At 33.2% G+C, this 19,983-nt stretch overlaps 1 protein-coding gene across 2 annotated transcripts in view; it reads left to right on the forward strand.

Annotated features, from left to right (window-relative positions):
- LOC135835697 (uncharacterized) overlaps positions 1–19,983 on the forward strand; it is a 387,401-nt gene that overhangs the window by 328,135 nt on the left and 39,283 nt on the right. For both annotated transcript variants that reach the window (XM_065350086.1, XM_065350085.1), the window contains exon 27: positions 9,527–9,625. In XM_065350086.1, the coding sequence (XP_065206158.1) occupies positions 9,527–9,625 (99 nt within the window). The remainder of the gene's footprint in view (positions 1–9,526; positions 9,626–19,983) is intronic.

The following is a 19,983-nucleotide window of genomic DNA, read 5'->3' on the forward strand; positions in this document are numbered from 1 at the left end:
CCTGGTTTAAATTGTGAACCATTATTGGTTATAACTTGTTTGATCTTTACTCCTAAATCTTTGATGTTGTCTAAGATAGATTGCATTGTGCTGCATACAGCTCTCTTAGTTATGTACTTATCTGCATTGACTCAAATACACATTATGCCATCTGTTTCTCACGTAGCTTCGATGTAGGGCTCCCCACATACTCAAGGACAATGCAGTGTTACTACTAGTTATCAGGGCCAGGCCCAAGAACATGTGGCGTACTGAGATATCCCATTTTAGTGCCCCTGATTTTGGGCTCCTCAATTAATCGGCCAAATTTTTTTCTCCCATTTTTTAAAGTGCAGGGCACTGACTCACTGAGCATAAAAATTCATTCAGAAATTTTTTAAGCGGTCCAGTTTTTACCTCATCGGCCAAAATATGTCGTGGCCTACCAAGATTTTCTCAGTAACTTGGTGGGTGGGTCGGGGCCTGCATAGTTATAGTAAAAGCTTATTATTACACTTTCAGTTATAAAATAACGCTGATTACCTCTGGTCCCTAGACAACCCCATTAAACCAATGTAAAATTAATCAGGATATAATGCTCATGAGCGATTATAAATCGGGTTTTAATGCCTTAACATTCAGGAAAAATCACATTTAATATAATTTAGACAACAAAAAACCAATTTTTTGCTTCAATAAAGCCAGACTTTCTGAAAGTTTTGGCCTCAACAACATTTTTTTGCAAGTTTTGCAGTTTTTATTTTTAAAATAGTAAAACAAAAAATCTGTTTTTCAACTCTCAATATTTTCAGTTCATACAAACAAGTAAAATTATTTTCGATTTTGGCCAAAAAAAGTAAGATTTTTGATATCAAACTTTTATGTAGAAGCTGATACAATTCTTACAAAAAAAGGCAGATATCTATCTAAGTATAACAGTTTTTACAAAAGAGTAAGACTTCTAGATTTTTCGTAAAATCTTGAGAAGAAAACTGAAAAGTAAAATTTTTCATAATTTTGGTAGGTAAGCAACTGATTACTTTTTGGAAAAATTGGAACAAAAAAGCAAGGCTTTCTGAAAATGTTGACCAAAGAAAACAATTTTGTAAAACTGACATGATTATATTATTACAGCAGACCTCAAAATTGAAACAGTTGTTCAAATTCAAAATAAAGTTTATGTTTCCACTTCTTTTATTATGCTCTTTTTGTTTTAAAACGAGAATTTGTGGTATTACACTCATCAGCGTTAAAATGAGACTTTTGCTTATAATGTGTTTTGGCTTTTATAACACTCTTTTTTTTGGTCCCTTGAAAAGTGTTATAACGAGCTTTTACATATCCAAAATAGTAACACAGAAACATGATAGGCCCAGTTGTATGTATATCACAGAGTTTTGCATTTTGCAAAAAAATTGGCAAGCATCTCGCTGTTTAGCAAAATTGCTCAAAAATCTCAGTTTTTTACCAAAACTTACCAAAACGTCCCACCTTTTACCAAAAAGTTGCAAAATAGCTCAATTTCTTTTTTGTTTGATAAAAACTGAGAAAAAATATCACTTTTTTGTGAGGTCAAAAACATGAAAAATTTGACTGTGGAACCTCATTTCCATTAGTTTAACTCCTACCCCCCCCCACCCTCTCCCCACAATCACAACTCACCAGCCTCGAAACTGAAGTAGGTAAGTAGTTGATAGTCGTATACAAAATACATTTTTTCTCACCGTAGCTTTATTATGAAACAAATTCTCATGGAAAATTTGTAACCTAAATTCACCTTGAAATAACTTGTCTGAAGCATATCGTAAATTTTCAACCCTTTGTTGAAAACTAAATCCTGACGTAAGTTGCGTGTCATTTTTTTCAAGGAAATTCAAAATACATAATATACTATTTTTATCCTGGAATGATAAGCTAGCTGAAAACTCGAGTATTTTATATTTCTAATTAGGTATCTACTTTTTTTTTTCAAGTTATAATTTTTACTTTCGATTTTTTTCAAAAAACTTTTTTCTTTCTCTTTTTTAAGTCGATGCGTACTTGTGGAAGAAAGATAGAGTATTATGGGTGCCGACTGACTTTTTTTTTAGAATGAAAGAAATAACTTGCTTGATTTTTTCAAATAAACCATGTTTTAAATAACTTGTAGTAAGTAGGTAGAATAAAAATTGAGTAGTTAACTCCTTCCTTGCCTTTCCGTTGAAGAAAAAGCTCGAATTTCATAGTCTAGGCATCCTTTCGGGACTATAGAGATAGATGGAAACTCTTACGAGGTAATTTCTTGTTAATTTTGCAGCATTCTATGTTGAGTTTATTCGAACAATTTCTTATTAACATTTTGCTTCCCACGAAATACTCGTAATACCACCCACGTTTCTATTTTAAAGTTTTTTCTCGGTTTCAATTTTATTTTGATTAAATTCGGTTTGAAATTCCAGACGTCTTTATCTATATTGTATGTAATTAGGAAACCGGAGACGTTGGCGGATTTTAAAATCTAGGGGAAAACAATTCGGCGCAAATCGAATCGCGAAATAGGTAGCCTATTAATAATTAATGATTGTATAGTTATTGTAGTTAATTCGTCAAATAGGCTATCCAATTGCTGATGCGGAATAGTGCGGTAGTCTTGTGGCTAAAAATATCCTCAGTTCGTTGATTAAAAATTCGAAATATCGAATGACTTGGAATTCAATTCGCGCGATAGTGTAAAAAGGAGAAAAAGAAGGCGCGAGTTAATTGCAGTAAGGGTAGGTGGTAAAGATAGGAACACGGTGAATGAAAAAAGAAACGCTCCGCTCGGAGAAGAAAATACACTCGGTTTGCGTGTATAATGGCAATGGCAGCAGCGAAAATCGACGCTGGAAACACGTTAAAGTATACGTTTCCCATTAAAATTCATTCTTTATGGTAACGAGATCGTTTCGGTTAAAAATTTGTGTTTTTTCTACACGGCCAAAAAAGGAAAAGGACAAAGGTCGGAGAGAGGCCAAAAGACGCAGAAATAGGAAAAAAAATATTAAACGCGTTGAGAAGTGAAAAAAAAATCAAGAAAAAGGTGTTGTAAGTTACCTATTTTTGAATCTGCGAGAGTTTTTTTTTTAAAAAAACTAATTGAATACGCCCGAGCAACGTATTAGTAAGTTCCATTATTAAAACGACGAACGTTTTCGTAATTTTAATTCATTTTCGGTAATTGAAAATCAGTGTAAATTTTCGTATCCGGCGCGATTGCTGAGAATGCAATTAAAATAGCGTTCTATACGATCACCGCTGCGAGCTCGAAACTCGATGAAAAATTTTTCATGATGAAGTACCCTACCTACCCAACATTATTGGCGAACAAGGCGATCGCGAGCTGGGCGCTGCAGTCGGTGATTCGCGATAATCAATCACGCCGTGAGTTGATGAAGAAGGTAAAATTATGACGCTGGCAATGCGATCGCTTATATACTACGAATACGGTGGCAAAAAAAATGTCTCGTTTAATGAAATTGGCGTTGAACGAGATAAAAATAGTAAATATGTATTTACTTACGTGTGTAAGGAAAATTGTCGCGAGATAGGGCACGACACGCGACCAGGGGAGGCACGAGTCGGGATTGAAATTTACCAAGTTCTAAGTCATAGACCTCGTAGCTTGGATACGCCATGAGTTTTCCCCCGAAATGAAAAAAGAAGAAACGGTACCAAGACATGACTATAAGTTGTGTATTAGTAACGAATGTCGGGTATGAGCTATAACTCGAACCGGATATTAATTCGGTGTGACAATATTAAAACATTTCCTTTGAAATATTCTCACATGACTCGAATCTTATAGTACTTGGATTTTTTTTCGGTACCGAGATACACATGCTACATGATGGGTTGTTTTTTCAATACCATTTTGTCGTTTGTTTTACCAAATTTTACCACGAGTTGTTGTGGTATAAGTAACGTTAGCGAACTCGTGTACAAAACAATCATAACCGAATAGGGATGAATTTATCATAGTGTCTGGCATAAGGTCACTACCATTTGAGTCGTCAAGCTATTCTATAGTTGTTGTTGTTTTTGAGAAAGAATGGAAATCTACACATTTGAATAGTGTCTGACATTCTGCTTATTACGTGATTGTAATTTTTCTGTTTTCCATTGAAAAATAACCATTTGGACTGAAACAAAGTGAATGCAAAATAAACATCGGAAGCTGAATGGGTTTCCTTTTTTCGCCTTTCTGGTGATATCTACTTGATACATAAGCCACGTGTGTATTGATTTTAAAGAAAAGCACACAGTTATTTATAATTTTTTTTAGAAGTGATGAACTTTTTTCCAATCACACTATACAGTTCATCAGAGAAATTTTTTTTCTCCAGACATTTTCGGTTTTTCAGACTAATTTTTTCACACAGAGTGAGGAAGGGTTTCAAACTCCACGAAAGCGATAATGACACATGTTAATTGAGAACTCAGAATAAATTAGCAAAAATATGACATGTAGATTAAGGTGGATCGCGAAAAAAAATTCAACAGATTTTAACCAAATTCAGCAGAGACCTTCATTTTGAGTAGAAAGTCACTTGGAAATTTTTTTAGCTGTGGAGGTGCCCTTGGTGAGAAGAGATGGGCCTTCAAAGAGATGGCACTTTCGGAAAAATCGTGATTTTTTCGCTCCTGTCGCTACCTAACCTGTTTTGCGGGAAATGACCCAGTCCCAAACGAAAGATAGGTATTTGAGATTCCTTGGTAGGTACATATTTACAAGTATGTATGCATTTCCGGAATGGTTAAAAATTTTCAAATTGCTTATTTTTTGAATAAATTCGTGTTTTTAAAATTTTTCTTCGCAAACACCTTTTTCATATTACTTAATTATGCCAAAATGTTGAAAGATTTCATTCTTGAAACTGGAGAAATATTTTAGAACGCAGTGTTGCCAATTTTTTGGCCATTGTTGCCAATTTCAAAAAATCAAGAAAAATAGCCGAGAATGTGAATTTTTTAATTTTTTAAAGTTGACAATAATGACTGAAGAATTGGCGCCACTACGTTTCAAAACATCTCTCCAGACTCAGAAATGATATCTTTCTACTTTTTAGCATAATCAATACAAAATATTAGCAAAGAAAAAATTTTCAATACCTACTTACAATAATTTATTTAAAAAATAAGTGATTTGGGAATTTTCAACTTGTAAAGGGTTAATATAAGAGAATGGTAGAGATGGTTTAGATGATAATTAATCTGAGGGGTGGTTAAGGTCAGAATATATTCACAAAGAATAGATGTATCGTCCCTTATGAGTTTCTTGGATAGCCTACAGGATTCTCACTTATTCAACTCTACATTAATGTAGTCTTACCTATTTGAACTACCAAGTATATAGGTTCGACAATATTCACATATGATATACCAGTTAGAGTAGATACCTATTTAATTGAGATGCTCTTAGAACGAAATAAGAAATCAGAACTACTATATCTAAACTCATTTGCAGTAAATTTACAAATATACGCGTACATACACCTTATAACCAAACGCCAATTAGTAAGATAAAGTTATACTAATTTCCTACTAATATAATTGAGACTATACACATGTCACAACAATGATGCGCAGGAACCCGTGTTCGCGAGAAACCTTTTCAAATAGTTACATATATCACAACAATTTAAGGGCTTGACGTAAAATAATAGAATCACATATCACAACATGACACGCACAAAGGGCTCAAGTATTGATCAGGTACCCGAGATTACCATCTTTGGTCACCTATAGTGCGAGGACATACATGAGCAATTGAGCATAACAGACCAAATTCTCCTTTGTATTTCTTCGCCGCAGCTACTTATGCAGTGATGAGAGAAAGTTCCAGTTTGGTGCATTGAGCCTCGAACTGTTCCAGTCACTTTGGGGTTTGGCTTGAATGGGAGTTAACACATAGACCAAGGAGGAGAATGATACAGTCACGATCATAGTATCATGTACTGGCATGGATGCTGCCTCACAAACTGCTCAGTAGAACCCTAAAGGTGGTCTTGGATGTTGATGAAAATAGCATAAATCGACGTAAAATTTCTAATACTATATATCATTTGGAACTAGATAATTTTTTCCATAACAGATTGGGTAGCAATAGGAGCAAAAAAACTACAATTTTTTGGAAAATGTCCCCTGTTTGAGATTCCGCATCTCTTCTCCTAAGGCACTTCCTGAGTTGAAATTTGTTTGGGTAACTTTTCAACTCAAAATTAAGGTTTCTGCATTTCTTCGGAGTTGATTTCAAAGGTGGAAAACATACCATTTTCCCAAAATTTTTAATAGGTACCCATTTTATTAAAAGGGGGGGGGGTGCTCAAAATTTTTGTCAACTTTTCTTTTCTTCACTTCTAATTCTACGAACAATACAGAAACGAAATCAAAAATCTAAAAGAAAATGAACAGAAGATTTCAACATTTTATTGAGAAGCAGAAACCCGAAACATTTCATTTTAGAGATAGCAGTTTTAAAGTGGTAGGAGGGAGGGGGTTGTTGTGATTTTTTTCCTTTCAATTTTAATTTCACTTAGATCTCTGAAGACATTTTTTCGAACATGAAAGAAAAAGTACGAAGTGTCAAACAAGCAGGACAACATAAAAAAGTAGGTAAAAAGTAAAACTTTCTGAAAAATCTTTTTTAAAAATTTCCAAGGTTTTGAAGAATAACAAAATGGATCAAAATTTTTTAATGTCTATGAAGAGAAGAATATTTAAAAATGTAATTTAAAAATGGTAAAAAGCAGGACTTTAGCAACCCCCTCCCCCCCTCCAAAAAGTAAGACAAAAGGTCGCATTTTCGCTCAAATATTCCTACCTCCTTCCCCAGCCGATTCCTGCAGCTTTCTCGCGCCTTAAATCAGAGTATTTTAATTCATCCCATCTATCCTTAAAAATTATTTTTCAGTAGTATTACGTAAGCAATACGCATTGACCTCCTTTGCAAAATTCTGCTAAAATTCCCAGCTTTCTCCCTTTCAAGCAGAACCATATCGAAAGATGAAAATCAGACCTGAATAATTTTCTGTGATGTGTTCTCATTTACATCATTTTAATGCATAAAAAATCTCGTATTTCGTTCGATTAAAGGGAAAAAAGTTACACGTGCCTGTATCTTCTCAGCAAGCAAAACACACCCGCAGGTAGCAATAAGCTCAGCTTTCTACTCATCATCTCAATGAAGCTAATTTTAAATAGCTTAATAGACCTATCATTCTGTATTTCAATTACCTAAATCGAGTTCATTGTCTTATTACTGCGAATTTATATTTGATATTCTTCGCGTAGAAAAGAAACGCGTTTACAATAGACTATAAAATAATTATAGCCTCATCGTAAAACTCATTGAAAGATCTGTTTGAAAGGCTTATGGAACAGATATCGAACGCCATAGTTGGCTATTTTTCACCCCAGTTGCGAAGTTTTTTTTTTATTTTTTTTACGAATGACACGTTCTGAAATATAAGATAAAGACTGTAAAAGGCTAACTGATCATACTGCTGGAGTATATAAGATGAAAGTGAATGTGAATAAAAGTCTTATCACGGTGTATATTATAGTAATAAACGGAGTGTAAGTTGACCTGTCGCCTCGTATAAGTATTAATTTTTTTTTCAAAAAGGGTATAAAAATCGCGACTCGTTCGAGTTCATTTACCCTCGAGTTTTATTTTCGGGGCTATTTTTGATTTTTTTTTTCGTGAAAAATTACGACTTTTTGATATACGACACATGTGCCCTTTAGATTTGGATAAATTCGACTTTGTTGCATTATTCACCCAACCAGAATTACACATTTTTTTGAAATTTTTTTACTGCGTCGAGCTTTCTAGTTATGATTATGAACGATAATAAAATTATTTTCATTTGAAAATGCATCGTAAATCATGGATTTTTCGAGGCTGTTTACTTCGAAAGAGTCATTTTAAAGGTGTTTCTTGACGTATGTAGGTGTGAAAAGGTGTGTGTTTGGGTCTTTCCTTTTTTTTTATTGGATATCTATATTCGAATATTTCGAACAAAGTCTTATTTTTATTATCTACTTGTAATTACCTTGACCTACGTGCCCTTTTCATATGAACAAATTCGTCGAAATATCCTATAAAAATTCTTTACTGAAACATACGCAGATGAAATATTATCAAAGGGAAAAAATTCTCATTGAGAATAAATAGGTATTATGTGTGACAAAAATAAGAATGAATTTGATACCAAACGGGCTTGTTTTATTCATAAATCAAACCAGGCTTTATGTATATCACGCTTACGTATATTTATAAAAGCTACATCATGTTTATATGTACAAGGAACCTGTTCCTTTGGAAATATCATCTCGTTCCCTTGCCCCTGAAATCCGGATATGTGATTCCTGTTTCAACTAAAATTCCTCCCTGATGTACTAACACAAAGTAGAAATTACGTGTACCGATTTCTGGTATAAATTTTCCGTTCTGGCGAACTTGGTTGAAAAAAAAAGGTACGGTAACTCGATGACTCAGTCTTGACATATCAATCGAATATGTTTTTATTAATGACGAAAATTTCGTCGTATTCGAAGGTTCGCGTTCGTGAAAGGTAGGTAATTTTTTAAAACATTTTAATTACTGAAGCATGAGCCTCGTACGCTTCAATAAACCAGTAAAGGGCGATATTTGTGCGAATGACTAAGACCGATGGGCGATGGTTGGAAAAATTTCCTCGGCGACGAGTTGGTAGGTATGATTGATCAAACTCGTACAATGCTTTTACGAGATGAATTTTAATTTTGTACGTATTTTCGCGAGTTACTCGATAACTCTGGTTTTTTAATTAAATCGAGCCAGCAGCGTCCGAAAATGGTAGGAAAAGGATGGCAGATCTGTTAGATTACATTTTGCTTTGTCAGCGCGAATTGAAAATCTTGATAATACGTTTATTATACGCTCGAGACTACTGAAAAATAGAGAAAGAGTAGCCTGAGGATTTTTTTTTAGCCGTTCGTGTCTTTTTTGCACTTCCTTCCCTCCTCTGGTCACTTCACCCTGTATATTCTATTCTTGTCATTTCGTCGAAAGTAAACGATTTCGTGGTCGTTTCAGTCGAAAAAAAAACCGCGCGTCCAATGCCAACGTAGATTGAAAAATAAATACCTCAGCAGGTTGTCGTTCATCGTAATACCTAACTGGTAGTGGTAATTGTAAGTTGGCTTTTCTTTATTAGGTAACTTACCAGGGTAACATTTTTTTATCTGCGAATTAAACGTTATCGATTGGATAATTGTTTAGCCGAGTTATCTGATTAAAGAATAAAAAAAAAAACGTGTTTAGAATTAAGACGAAATTTCGATCGTTAATTTGTATCGGCTCGATAAGAGCTGCATGTATCCCGCTCGGTAGCCGATAAGGCTTATCTTAAAAAGTGTCGAGTATTGTTTTTCTTTTCCAGGTACATATACTTAGATGTAATAATACCTACTTTGCAACGTCTAACGTCTATCAAGGTCAAAACGACGTCCGTTCTAATGGCATTGTTTTTCTTTCTGCTTACAGGCCACACGATTATTAGGATTGGGTCCGCAGAAGGCGGTTTTGTTAGATGACAAAACGAAGATATTATCGAAATCGCAAAATTCCGTCGATTTGCAACAAGTAAGTGCTGGTTTCTTTTTTCTTTGATATTTTTTCAATTTTTACCATTGATGCATTTTATAATGAGAGGCTTAGATACATCTCAATTTGAAGGAAATATGAAAACTGCTGCTATTTTCAGCCTCAGCATGAAATTTTGATTTACCGTCGTATGTTACATGACTAGTTTGACAAAATTAACCTCGAACTTGAACTTTTAGAAGGAAAATTTATGTGAAATAAAATCTGTAGCAATTTTTTATCTCTGTGCGAAATTTTAAATCGGTTTGATGCGTCACCAAGGCTAAGTTCTGGAAAAAATTTCCAATTTTTGAAAGAAATTAGGTATTTGAGAAATTTTATGACTGAGTTACCGAATTGTGCAAGTCAGTTTCGACAAATCCATGATTTTCGAAGTTTTTCCATCATCTGGTTCAGCCAGTAAGCCAAAAAATGACTTGTTAATTCCAACTGTTTCAAAAAGATAATTTTTTTGGGGGGGAGGGGGGTAAACTGAATAAAAACGTTTATATGGTAATGCAAAAAGTAATGTAAAAATAATGCATTTCTTCGAAGAAAATTTGTTAGACACCCTGGGGATATGAAATAAGAAGTGCCCTCATCCTCTCATTTCCAAAAAGAAAACATTTTAGATAGGTATACATCCGTACTACAAAAAAATTGCCAAAAAATAAAAATGCCAAAAATCAGTGAATTTTGACACCCCCCCCCCCTCCACGACGGAAATTGTGCGAGTGTCGAGTGAATAATTTTATGTCTTTGATTTTTGACGTGGGGAGACAGCCACCTTTCCAAGATTGGTCAAATTTCACTTCTTTTTGAACTTGTTGTTGCGTCCTAGAAGCAAGAATTTGTCAATACTTGGTATTTTTTGACTGAATTTCCTCCACAATTCGAGCGATTTTCAACCACTCAATCTCCCTATAATTTGCCTCCATTGTTTTTCTGTTTAAAAATTTCTTTTTTAAATTAAATTTTAGTGTAATCTCGAGTCTCTAATTCGAAAAAATGGCCGGAAAGTGGGGGAAAAAATTATTACTTATTGGAGATCAAAAAAATACCAAGTCATTCTGAATAACAAAAATAAATGAAGGGAGGTAGTCATAGAATTAATTGAAATTTTTAATACATAAATAAAAATTGTAGCTTTTAAAATCAGAATCAATTTCTCACAAGTGCATTTTTCAGATTTTTGGTATTATTTTTTTTGAAATTTAAAAAATTCAAAAAATCTATTTTTAATGGTGATTTTTTAACGCCTTTATAATTTTATTTTCGTGAAGAATGAGCGAAAGTGAATAATTACTCCATTTCACACCCCCCCCTCCCCAATTGGAAAATGTACCATTTTTATGTAATTCTGAAGCTTCTAGTAAATTTTCAATTTTTTTCAGAAATTTTAAGTAGGTATATGTAGCTTTAAAAGGAACGCAAGTGAACTTTAGCTCATACAATCTTGGTTTTGATGCTTATTGAGCACCTTATCGACGGTTTTTTTCAGGTGGTTACGCCAAAATTTCAAAAAGATCGGTTCAAAAGTGGTTTTTTTCTTTAAAAAAAAATTGAAAATTTGTTGGAGGCTCCAAAATGGCCTAAAATTGATAATTATTGTGAGAGAAGAGAGATTTTAAATGAAATAATTTTTCACACTAGTCCATTTTGTTTATTAGCTAAAAAATTGCTATGAAACAGATTTTTAAATTTTTTAAAAAATTAAAAAAATCCTCAAAGGTTTAAAATGATCCTTAGTACCTACTTGAAATTTTTTAAGGTAGATTTTAAAACTCACTCTTTCAATCCAGCGCAATTCCGTTCAAATCGGAGCTCGAAAGGTTTTCTTGTCGATCCTTTTTAAAAGAAAAAAGTTTGGAAAAGTTTTGAGCTGCCTTTGACGAAAAATAATCAAAAACATTGAAAAATCTTTTTCTTCATTGTTAATCATATAATTTAATCATCTTGCTGTTTAGAACTGTTGAGAATATTTATGCAGTTTCAAAGTTTTGAGAAAATTACTCCATTTTTTTGGAAATGTCATTTGGAAAAACTACCCAGTAATTTTTGCAAAATCACTGCCTAAGAATGTCTGCAAATCTGCAATTGAGCAAATGTAGAAAAAAGGTTGATGAATTCATTTCCACTTGGAAGGTGGGGTGGGGGGGGAGTATTATCGGGGAATTGATTTCTATTTCTTGAAAAAAAGTACAACTTCTTAGGTACATACATATTTGCACTGTTGTGTGAATTTTTGTAAATAAGGGTCGAGGAACCTGAGAAGGGAGAAAGATAAACACCAAGAAAAAATCAAAAAGACTAAAAGGAACAACCAAAAAAAAAGCTCAATGAGATTAGTAGCAAACGAGAGATCCCACTCCCTCTTTCACACGCCTCTGTCGAAAATTTCAATATCAATTGAAAATTTTTGAGGAGAACTGGAAAATTACAGTTTGAGCTGAAAAAATAAAAGTGTCGCAAATAACCCTTTTTCACTCCCTCTCCATAAAAAAAAAACAAGAATGAAAACAACCCTTTTTTTATACTCTGTGAAGTGAATTCAAATCGAAGTTGCTATCTCAATTTCCCGAACTAATTTTTTCGTCACATTGTTTTTCAGCCTGGTCTTCTCCTTTTCATTTTTTTATTGGGTAGGGTATATTTTTTCTTTTTTGTTTTGCATCATACCTATTACCTATTACCTAATTATTTTTTTATTTCTTATTGTTCATTGGTTGTAAATTTTCTTTTTTTTCTATTTTACAAGTTCATTGCCCTTCATTTCCTGAAGTTTTTTTTTTTTTGGAAGCGTGGGGCTCACTTTTTCCATCATCGTTACTTCTCATCTTTGCAAACTTTCACAATATAATTTCTCTTGCTTTTGGTTCTTATCAAAATTGAATCTTGACTGGCAAGATATTCCGCGAATTCTCCCCCTTTCGGTGGTCCACATCTTTTACATAGTTACTAAACAATATACGTCGCTTGATCCCTTTTAAATCCACCTCATTATTTGGGTATACTACGAAAAATAAACTTATCTGTCGGGGAAAACACTTTCAGTGGTGTATGAATTAATCGCATCTATTAATAGTTTTAAATTTCATCTCATAATTATTATACGAGTATTATCGTTACGAAATTCAAAATACCCCGATGCCTGGCACGTTAATTTTTTTTATTCAGCCTGCGATTACGAAATTCATTAAATTTTATATCAGTCTTGGTACAGCCTGATTTTAAAATACGAGATGATGGATCGGGAATTTTCGCTCGAAAAAAGGGATAAAAGTATTAAAAGTAAAAGTCTTTAATCCGCTAAGACTTTTAATGCAGATTTTTCATTAGACGGTATCGACGTTTTTCTTGTGCACCAAAATGCCTATACAGCTCGCACGTATGTACTGTGTATAGCTATATACAATAATAGGTACCATAAATTTCAGTCAGTGGGGTAAAAACTGGGGGTATTTGAAAGCATATTAGTCTGGACGAAGGACGATTTACTTAGTCGAGAAAATAAAACGTTTATATTGTGCTCTGTCAAATTGAATCGTAAAATGTGTTTTTACGACAGTGTAGAGGAAAGATATCGTTGGGGAAATTGTTTTGACTAAAAATCTGAGGACCTTATTTCGAGACACCGGAATTTGTGTGGCAGAATAATATGAATGTAGACCATTGGCCATTGCATTTTGCAATGTTTTTTTTCGAATATTTTTTTAAAAAATCCTCGTATGTGAAAATATATTTTTTTTTTATCGAAAAACTTGGTGCAAAACTCAAGAATTAAACGAAGCTTCAAAATTTTTTGGAAACTTTGAAAAAGTCTCTTCATTTTATGACTCATTTCAAATTAAAATTTGAAAATGATGGTATGAGGATTGATCTTACTAGCTCATGCAAAAAAGATTAAAAATTCAATTTCTCAGAAAAGTAGGCTATTTTTAGCTCCCCCAAAGTTTGCACATAGAAGAAAGCGGACACAGGATTAATAATAATTAAAACGATTAATTTATAGACCATGATGTGTAGTCAACTGATACTGATAAGTGATAGTATACCGAGGCCTGATTTATAACGAAAAATTCATCTCGACGAGGGCACGTTCGCGTTAAATTAAGCGAGATTTAAATGTTCCTGCGAAAAATTCCCTCCCTCATTTGTATACTTATAGCCTTTTTCCGTTCCACTAACACCGTAAGGCGTGAGCTTCTGATCATTTGTATACGCATCCCTGTTCAAGAAGAGGCTAGTAAAATGGCCTTAATTACAGTTTAAAATGGATATGTATAGTTTAGTAAAAATTACGAGCACTTAATCAAATTTACACCGTAGGGAGAGCTATACTGGTTAATCGAAACTTTCAAGTTCGATCTCGATTCTTGGGATAGTTGGTGTAATCTACGACACAATAAATTTGTTTCTGAATATTTCGGACCAGACTGTAGGTACATATAGCGAGATACCGCCGAGTTATCCACGTGAACTGATGAATTATCGAGACTAAAGGCCGACCAATGAGTAATTTGTCTTCGGTCGGGGTGAGATTGAGAAAACCCCCAAAGTTTTTGCCTTAAAGGGGTAAACTTTGAATTTTGAATATGCCTAAGTATGTTTTAAAAAGATACATTTTAATCAAAGGTCATTGAATCGTGATCCTATTCCTATTATTTTTTTGATAAGATCTAATGAAATCTTGGCAATATATCTACAGAGGGTAGCTTTGACTTATACATAGGTATAAAAAGCGAAATATGTAGTACAATGGCATATATACGAGATGTAGTTTACTAGTACAGGTTGCATTCATGGTTGAAATTTCTCGTACAAGTTTTATTTTATTCCTCTGTGTATTCTCTCATTACTGACCTTGTAAGGTAGAAATGACAATGACTGTATTACTACTTCTCTTCTAACCCTTTGAATAATTTGTCTACCAAGTTTGATAAAACGTGTCATCAAAGACTTGAAAATTCTCGAGAACAAAACGAGTGCACAACTAATTCAGATTGTTTCATTTGACCGTCATATTATTTAGTTTTCGACATTGCATGCATACTTTAACTAGATCCTACCCCTGTTTGAAGTATACACAACATTACACAAATTGAACGTTTCCCTCTTCTCACCTGCCCACGCACATCCCTTCTTCTGAATTTCCATTTGAAAACCGCAAATAAATGTCCGGTGTATTTTTAAATTGGCTCAGCTCAATTTGTTTTCAAAACTAATTGATATGCGTGTCGGCTAAATTACAAATTTCGTTTATTATGCCCTTAGAAATTAATCGCCGATACAAGGTTAATTCGAGAATTCACGCGTAATTGATTAATTTCTGTATACTTTTTGTCGTTTCATTATTTGCGTACCTACACTTTTATCTACAATGCTCGTATAAAATCGCTCGATTTTTTTTATTTTATTTGGTTATTGGTTTTCTAATCGAATGTAGTATGTACTTTGGAAAAGGGGGGAAATATTCATTATCTGTAGAATCGTTTATCAGCTTGTTTTTACTCGCTTTATCGAGCGAATTTCTGGATCGCTTAAAACACAAGACACTACTCGCGATTATTGTTAATATTTTCATTAATTTTTTTAAATATTAAAAACAAAGAGTGTCATTAAAGTTGTTGAGTAGGGGAGATGGAAAAGGTAAAATCGAAAAACTGGGCCGAAATTTTCATTTTTTGACATTTTACGCTTCAATGGGGGGGGGGGCGAAATTTTCAGGATCATTTCAGCAAGTTTCAATATGAGAAACGATTACAAATTCTAAAGTCTTTTTGAAATGAATTCATTAGAAATATCTGCGTAAAAATCACGTTAATTTTTACCCCCCTCCCCCTCCACCAAAAAATCCACCAAGAGAGATGCAATTTTTAGAAAAATAAAAATATCGTGTGATATATCGTTTGTTAAGTTTTTGTGACACTGACAATGAGTTCGAATTTTACTCATTTTCTCGATTTAAATCTCTTCGCTTCTTGTAACCCACAAATTTTATGGGAAATTTTTGCGAATTTCAATAATACACAGATTATCAACTCTGCCTGTTTAAAATTAATTTTTTAGAACCTTGTGAGATAGAAATAAAACTCACTACCAGGAAGCAACCGATGGGACACCCTGTATGATGACTAGTATTAAACGCGCATTTCAATATTTCACAGGTACAATTCCTCTTTCTCCTCTTCTCCCTCACCTCCAAAAAAAAGAAAACGAAAAAATCAATTTTATTACTTTTTCACATTTTTACAAATAATAACAGGTTCACTCTTCCTTGAAAATGGTTAGTTTACACTTGAATTTTTTCTTCGGTATCGGTACGTTTTGTTTGCATTGTATATATTTTATATTTACCATCGGTAACACCTTCGGACAAGATAGTTTCACTTTTCCTTAGCTATGTCGAATGTTTGAATAGTGATATAGGAAATAAGCCATTTCTTCCACGATTCTTTTTTTTTTTTTTTTTTTAATAATGAAAATACCTACCTGATGCTTTTTCAAACATGAAAAAAAAACACAAGCTCGACGAATTTTCGCTTTCTTGTAAATGTTAAGGAAACCCTTTTGCCGATTGTTTGAACAATGAAATACAGATAAAAGATTTTTACAATTTTCGCGAAGAAAAAAAAAATAGAAAAAATAATAAGAAAATTAAAAAGAAGAAGAAAAAAGAAAAGGTTAGAATGTCTTTATTCGTCGTGGTATTCGGCTAGCTGTTATCTCGAAATGAATCATCAATAATACGACGATATCGTGGAGTAATTTATCTAGGTATAACGATTAAATTAGGTGCTGATGGATAAGGCACGTGTTAGGAATAAATTGAAAACTACCTATTGTCACTGGTATATAAGTGATAAATATAATAGGTGCTCTCGTTTATACCTTCGATTCTTTTACAATTTTTCCTTCGTTTTCGTTTTATACAATACTGCGTATGCTCGAGTTTAAAGTTTTCAATCAGATGATCAAATTTTTTCAGTGTCTAGATTGTTTGCATAATGTACTTGAATAGGCTCTTTAAGATTTTCGCCAAAAGTTGGTTTGAATTTTCCATCGATTTATTAAAAAAAAAATTGAAAATTTTCAAATCTACATTTACGTGCCTATTTAACTGTCTCTTAAACATTTTTGAATTTGGAGTAAGTACTTTCTAAATTTGAAACAGTGAAATTTAGAGAGTAGTCTGATTGGTGAGACTTTAATATTTTCATGTTCCATGACATGGACTTTGTACTCAAGTTTCCTTTTTGCAAGAAACTGAAATTTGCGTGATACCTTTGGCTTTTTTGAAAAATGTAGACTTCTAAAAAACCCTTTTCGAAAACCGTCACTACCGTTGAATGGAGGAAAGTTCAACCCCTTAAAATAAGTGAAAGGTCGTCAAAAAAAAAAAAAAAAGGCTCTACAGAGATCAAAGTGTAAGAAAGTATTCACATGTGTCAATATCTACCCTTCCTGAAAATATTTTATCGAAATCGAAACAAATCTTCGAAAATTGAAGTTTGAAAATAATGAGCTCTTGCCTACATCAAAAAAGTTGGCATTGATTTCAGCTTCTAAAGAAGTTTATGAAAAACATAAGATTTTTTATGTTCATAAATTCATCACAACAGCTTCAACCAATCACTCTCACCCACTCCAATATTCAATTCACCTACCCAACCCTCAGCTTTTTGAACATTCAGAAGGACCTATCTCTGATTTTATTAGAACATTAACCAATCTTCAAATAGACCCCAAAACTCTCGTTCAAAAACCAATATCCTACCCTCCATGGCTGCTTAAGCCTCCCCAAATTGACTACTACTTGAATAATTATTCAAAGAAAAGTCATTCCCCATTAATATTTAAAAATAACTATCTGGAACTTCTATCAAAATATCCTGAATTCAACCTCTGTTTCACAGATGGATCAAAAATACCAAATCATCATTCTGGATATGCATACTCTATAAATGGTGAAATTTCAAATTTCAAACTCCCAAACTGTTCATCTATTTACTCTGCTGAACTCACTGTCATCTATCATTGCCTCTGTGATAATATACTCACCTCTGAACCAGATAACAAACATTTTTTGATCCTGAGTGATTCCTTAAGTTCATTGATTTCTACACAAAACCTATTTTCTGATCATCCTATAGTTCAAAATATTCTTAAAAAACTATTTGAGCTACAAAATTCCCATTTTATTATTCAGTTTATGTATGTTCCCAGCCACATTGAAATCACTGGAAACAAAATTGTTGATACTTATGCAAAATCTGCAACTACTCTTTCCCCCCCTTACCATCATCACAGCTGACGACATCAAATGTTTTCTCAATCAAAATACGAGTATATACATGAATTGGCAAAATTTCTGGTCCCAACAAACAGCCAACAAGCTCTTTCAACATAAAAAATCAGTGCATCCTTGGAAAAACCTCTCCCACGTGAATAGAATTGAAGAAGTTATCTTGACAAGACTGAGAATTGGACACACCAAAATCACACATAACCATATTTACCTAAAAATAAAAGTCCCTAAACCATCATGTCAATTTTGCTCTTCTGAACCCATATCTGTTCAATACCTACTATTCTATTGTCCATTCCTGACAGCCCCTCCGAAATAGAAAATTTATTACTCTTGTTAAAAAAACACAACCTGACAAATTCAATATAATCTGAAGTAGGGTGTAATAATCTAGTAATTATTAACACCCCCACCCCAAAAAAGTTCCTTCAGTCTTGATAATTTTTCAGTCGGTGAAAGGAGGGGGGGGGAGGAGGAAGATTCATACGTGAATATTTTCAAATATTTGAGTCAAGCACGTGTTCTTTTATTTTTTTTATTTTTTCTACCAAACAATTTTTTTTAATTTTTTTCTTTTTTAAAAATGATTTTAAATTTTATTTTTTTGATATTTTGAAATGAAAGAGGGTTTTCTAGATCCATTTTTCTTTGTAGAAAGGTGTTATAAGTGAATTTAAGTTTTTTCTTGCGAGGACCTGAGCTTGAAACCTTCTAAGAAGTACCATTATAAGTAAAACTGTTGAAATTTCTCCAGCCAAACTTTCTTCAGGGTTCAATTAATGATTGAAATCCCATTTTGAAAATCAGTTTTGCTGTAGTTATTAATTGTTTAAAAGTCATTTTTTCAGTCTGTTTCCTTTTTTTCTCTTTTAACAACTTTAGAGAAAAACAAAAAATCATTTTGAAAATCCAAATTTTTCTTCTGATCATTCATTTTCAGAGTAGATAATCTGAAAAGTCAGAACTAGGGCAAATTGCTGTTTTTGTTTGAGAAGGACTTGCAATCATGATCCTTGAACCTTGAAACGCAAAAAAAAACTCCACCCCTCCATTTTTCGCACCATTGAAAAAAAATACCAGTTCATAAAATTTCAAACTGATGGGATGGAAAATTTAATAAGGAGCATTTTTTGAAAAAGACAATTTTTTTTTGAGTTCCCTACGAAGATATCACCAAAATCATGAATGAATGATGAATGAAACTCGAAATTATGTAAAACTTACAAAAGAGCCATTTTCTTCTTTTCCTTCAAATAAATGAATTTTATTTTATTTTTTTTTATTACTTAATTTTTTTTCTGAAATCGTTTCACACTTTTCGGATAAGTAGGAAATTTTGTCAGAAGAATTTTTGAAAACTCCAACCCCCACCAGCACCCCCACCCCCACCCCACGACCGAACTATCAGTATGTTGTTTAGTAGATAGGTACATACATCATCTTAAGTATACCTAATACAGTTTTCCAAAATTACTTTCAATTTTTAGTTTAGGCAAAATTAATGCATTAACTTCAATACTGCTGTCAAAATTTTTTAACACAGCATAGCACATCACAATCAGATTCAATGAATCTGTAATGCATTTCGAGAACTGTGCAAACTTGCAGACTGCAGAGTCAGCATAAACTAGCCCACAATTTTATCCCTTCACCCTTCAGTTTTCAAGACCGTCAACTCAACTGACACTTATGTGGTTTGAGTTGCTGATCATTACGCGAAATACTCGACACTTGTTCTGAAACACGCGGTACTTAGGTGTAAATGGCTGACTTGAAATTTTCAAAAAATTTTAAATTTTGATGCCTCATTAACGTTACCGTTTCATTATCAAGCATATTTTTTTTAGACAAAATCTCCCAAATTTCGCACTCATTTCGATCAATTTTCTTGATAAGCACGTTATCCAAAAGTAGATCGCAAGAAGTTGAATAATATATATCGATTCTGTTCATCAAATTTCAAGTACTCGTAGCAACGAATAACTCTTCGAACCATATCGCGAATTTTTACCTTTCTAGAAAAACGTGGATACAATAAAGACGTGTTTCT

The sequence above is a fragment of the Planococcus citri genome, chromosome 2 (assembly GCF_950023065.1).
Source record: "Planococcus citri chromosome 2, ihPlaCitr1.1, whole genome shotgun sequence".
Classification (NCBI taxonomy): domain Eukaryota; kingdom Metazoa; phylum Arthropoda; class Insecta; order Hemiptera; family Pseudococcidae; genus Planococcus; species Planococcus citri.